The sequence below is a fragment of the Lagopus leucura genome, unplaced genomic scaffold (assembly GCF_019238085.1).
Source record: "Lagopus leucura isolate 7727_CA_CO unplaced genomic scaffold, USGS_WTPT01 43839-0_obj-0_obj, whole genome shotgun sequence".
NCBI lineage: Eukaryota > Metazoa > Chordata > Aves > Galliformes > Phasianidae > Lagopus > Lagopus leucura.
Genome location: NW_024965078.1, coordinates 83 through 4,516, shown reverse-complemented (window position 1 = coordinate 4,516; position 4,434 = coordinate 83). Strand labels below are relative to the sequence as shown.

At 46.3% G+C, this 4,434-nt stretch overlaps 1 protein-coding gene across 1 annotated transcript; it reads left to right on the top strand.

The window, feature by feature from the left end:
• Nucleotides 1-6: 6 nt before the first annotated feature.
• LOC122191966 (cytochrome P450 2J2-like) lies at nucleotides 7-4,217 on the top strand. The gene is made up of 8 exons (XM_042892383.1): nucleotides 7-126; nucleotides 690-852; nucleotides 1,065-1,214; nucleotides 1,686-1,846; nucleotides 2,370-2,546; nucleotides 2,791-2,923; nucleotides 3,378-3,565; nucleotides 4,027-4,217. The coding sequence occupies exons 1-8, from the start codon at nucleotides 19-21 to the stop codon at nucleotides 4,210-4,212; spliced, it is 1,266 nt and encodes a 421-aa protein (XP_042748317.1). The 5' UTR covers nucleotides 7-18; the 3' UTR covers nucleotides 4,213-4,217.
• Nucleotides 4,218-4,434: the final 217 nt, after the last annotated feature.

Genomic DNA, 4,434 nt, shown 5'->3' with positions numbered 1-4,434 from the left:
CTGCTGGTCGCTGACTACATGAAGAGGAGAAAGCCCAAGGACTTCCCTCCCGGTCCTTTTTCCTTCCCATTCCTGGGAAACGTGCAATTTTTGTTTGCCAGAGACCTCTTGGCTGCAACAGAGACGGTAAGGGGATTTAAAGTGTCTTGAAGGAACCCACCTAACCCCATCACATTAAATCCAATGGCCCACCGAAAGCTTTCCACGAGTGGTAAGGAGATCGCCCATGTTCAGTTGCAACATGGATGAGGATTGCCTTGGAACACAGAGCCATGTCCTTTGGGCAAAGGGCATGGTACAGTGCCATGATTTCATCTGCAGCTGTAGGCCGGTGTAATGGGAAAACTTTTTAGGAAGGGAGTTACTGGAATATTTTTTTCCAGTTACAATTACTGGAAAATCCTTCTCAGTTGAGTCTTGCAAAATCTGATGAATGCAGCCTGGAAAGCTTCACAGCAACTCATGAAATCTGGTTTAGCAAATGAGGAACATGACTGTGTGCAATCAAGCCAACATCCTTGCACTTGTGCAACCACATCTCTCAGGCTCAGCTTGCCCTGTCATGATTGCAAGTCTGTCTGTCCTTCCCTGTGGTGCACAATGCCAGGGCATGCATTCTTTCTTCAGAAAACGTCACTGCAAACCAATCACCATTTATTTATTTATTCATTCATTTACTCCTTGCACAGCTTACTGAAAAATTTGGAGATATCTTCAGTTTGCAAGCAGGCAGCCAGTCATTTGTGATTGTAAATGGGCTTCCACTGATCAAGGAAGCTCTTGTGACCCAGGGAGAGGACTTCATTGGTCGCCCTGAAATTCCTCTTGACACAGATATCTTCAGTAAATTGGGTGAGCTATCTATTTAAATTCATATCTGAAACGTGCTGTTAATGTGTTTCAAATATACCAGAAGGGAAGCTGGAGAAAATGCCATGGCTTGACACTCATGGTGAGCAGAGTCACCAGCATGCTTGAGCTCCCTTTATCAAGGCAGGTACCCCCCCGTCTTCTTCCCCTTGCTGAGAGCATCTTCTTTGCTCACATTGGAATGCTTCTGCCAGGGCTGATCTCCTCCAATGGGCACCTGTGGAAGCAGCAGAGAAGGTTCACCTTGGCCACCCTCCGAAATTTTGGCCTGGGGAAGAGGAGCCTGGAGGAACGGATCCAGGAGGAGTGCCGGTTCCTCACGGATGCATTCAGGGATGAGCAGGGTGAGGAGCACTTCCCTCAGCAGTTCAGTTCAGTTGCACTGAAGGCAGAATCTGTCTTGGACCATTTTCATTTTCCTGATGCTAATACCTGCTGAAAAATACCTCATTTCACAGGGAATGCTAGCAACCTGCCAGCATCCCAGATTCTTTCTACAGGTGCTTTGTCCTCAGATTAACTGATAGATGCAGCTAAGTTACACTCAAAACATCATTCTTTGCCCACCTTTGGTTTATCACTCCATTTGAAACTTTTAGAACATTCCTTGGGGCTGTTGACACCAATGTTTCCAGTTAATTCCAGTGGTGTTTGCAACTATTCCACATCTTCCTTTTCAATGAAACCAACCAGAAGATGTCCACTGAGGGCCACTCATTTCACTTGTTGAATATTTTCCACTGATTATGGTGCTTTCTTCCCTTTCTTTCTGTGGATATGGGTAGAAAATTGATTGTTCGCTTTTCCTTCTCCAGGAAATCCTTTCAACCCTCACCTTAAAATCAACAATGCTGTTTCAAACATCATCTGCTCCGTCACCTTTGGCAATCGGTTTGAATACCATGATGAGGACTTCCAAAACTTGCTGCGGATGATGGATCAGACTGTTACCCTCCATGAGAGCATAATGAGCCAGGTACAGCCCTCCTCCTCCTGATGAACAAACCAAGGGACCATATCTGATCCTCATACACCTTGGCTTGTAGACACTTCAGCACTGACATTCCTTTGAACACTCATTGATAGTTTTATATCCTTTTTATATTGTAGACCCAAAATCTCTCAAGGAGAGGTTTTGGGAAGGAGCAACACTGAACAAATCAAGGATGTTGTAGCTATCCTCCACGCAGTGTATATCAGTCAGTAATTTCTTTCAGCCATATTTTCAAGCTATGCAATGCTGACATTGCTCTCTTTCCCATCACATCACTGCTCCTAACCACTGAGTGCCAAGCTCCCTGCTGTGACTGAGGAGCACACTAGTTACTCGATTGTGAAATGGAGATACCAATCCTTTGTCATGCTCCTCTGGAGATAGATAAGTTAATTCCATCTACTCCAGCACTGCAGGGCAGTGGCTTGCAGGTTTTTCAAGTCTTGAAAACAGGAGGGGATTGCTTTCCTTTATTCAATTTGTTCATCTCTTTTTCTGTCCAAAGCTGTACAATGCTTTCCCCTCCGTAATAAAGTACCTCCCAGGATCTCACCAAACCATATTTAAAAACTGGAGGCTGATGAAAGGCTTTGTGAAAGAGAAGATCAACAAACATAAGGAAGACCTGAACCCCTCAGAGAGCCGAGACTTCATCGACAGCTACCTGCAGGAGATGGCCAAGGTCAGCAGAGTGGAGCAAGCCCTTCCTCAGTGGGGACTGGAGATCAGGAGGGCTGAGAAGCAAATGAAATTCCCCACCTGAGCTGCTGTTATGTCCATATGTGAGCTCAGGATGGACATTAGTTTTGGGGCATCCATTGGAGGAATGAGGATGCAGCTTCTGCCAAAAGCCTTGAGGCAGAACTGTGTGGGGTATTGAGGAAGTCCTTGCTGCTCATGTGACACTAACACTTGATTTTCTGAAGCCCAGTGGCAGTGACTTCTGTGAGGATAACCTGGTGGCATGTACTCTTGACCTACTGTTTGCTGGGACTGAGACCACCTCCACAACCATCCGCTGGGCCCTGCTGTATATGGCCGTGTATCCAGAAATTCAAGGTACACATAGCAGCAGGACTGTGTGCTTTTCCTGTGTATAAACCTTGGTGAGTGACTCCTTTTGGCTGAAAGGAAAAACAGGAATCCCTCCGTACAAATGAGGAACAAATGCTTTCTTCTGTATTCAGGCACATGCCTAAGCTGTTTTAAAACTTTCCCTGGTAATTCTGTAATGCTTTAATATGGGACCAAGAACCAAACGCAGGCACTTCCCCCCACAAGCATTGGAAATCCCTGAGGGCTTTATAGCAGAAGCAAAAGAGGCTTTGAAGGGAACATAGGGTCCATGCAGCAGCTTGAGTGATGAACATGCAGAGAAGTACCATAAGTGTCCTGGTGGTACATGATTGACCTGGGATGGTCCTTTGAAGACTCGCATAGCAAAAAGTTCATGGTCTCCCCAGAGATCCATGGCTTTGCTGCACCATAGCTGATCCCTGCTCTTTCCAAACAGCCCGTGTGCAAGCCGAGATTGATGCTGTCATTGGGCAGACACGACAGCCAGCCCTGGAGGACAGGAACAACATGCCCTACACCAACGCTGTCATCCATGAAGTGCAGAGGAAAAGCAACATCGTCCCTTTCAACGTGCCTAGAGAGGCGGTGAAGGACACAATCTTGGCTGGCTTCCGGGTGCCCAAGGTAACACCAATCCCTAGCACTGAGTCGTTAGGAGGAGACTCCCATTTCCCCATTCCTGCTGGGAGAAAAATGCAGCATCACTGCCCCTTACAGAGATCACTCCTGTGGATCATATTTTGCTGTCCCAAAATCACTTTCCAGCATACTGCATTGTCTGTGTCCAGAATGAAGGCCATGAGGTGAGGCATCCACACACATCCTCAAGGAATAGAGCCCTCCTCATGCAGACTTTTCTTAGAGGAACTTTGAACAAAAAAATGCTGACGTGAGAAAAGTGCAGATATATCTTGATCAAATAGCCAAGAAGTAGGAAAATATGGCCAGGCAAAAAAAAGAGGAACACATGCTTGTGACAAATTGAACTACGGATGATCTTCATGGCAAGCAAAAGGGAACATTAAAGCACTCTCTTGGTGCAGTGGCAGAGAGAGTGCAAAGTGATTTTCTTTCTCTTGTCTCAGGGCACTATTTTGATCCCAAATCTAACCTCTGTGATGTTTGACAAGAAGGACTGGGAAACGCCTCAAAGTTTTAACCCTGGGCATTTCCTGAAGGACGGTCAGTTCTGGAAAAGGGAGGCTTTTATGCCATTTTCTATAGGTAAGATCAGCTGCAGTTTCTTCTTCATCACAGTGCTTCTGTGCTGAAGCACTGGGATGGAGCTTCCAGCTGCAAAATGAAGACCCTGAGCAAACTAGTGATGGAAAATGCAGACATTGGCTGTATCCACGCGAGGTGCTGCTTCCTATATGGGTGAAAAATAGTCACTTCCTTAGCAGTGACCATGCAGCCACCTCAAAGCGCCACTCCCATCTCTTAGCCCCTTATTCACAAACACAGGAGCCTGGAAAAATGCTGGAGACCCCAAC

Excerpts from the sequence above, each read along its gene's own strand:
- LOC122191966 (XM_042892383.1), top strand. The coding sequence starts at position 19 with ATGAAGAGGAGAAAGCCCAAGGACTTCCCTCCCGGTCCTTTTTCCTTC. Across the intron at positions 1,215-1,685 it reads TGCATTCAGGGATGAGCAGG|GAAATCCTTTCAACCCTCAC; the intron begins GTGAGGAGCACT and ends TTCCTTCTCCAG. Across the intron at positions 3,566-4,026 it reads CTGGCTTCCGGGTGCCCAAG|GGCACTATTTTGATCCCAAA; the intron begins GTAACACCAATC and ends CTCTTGTCTCAG.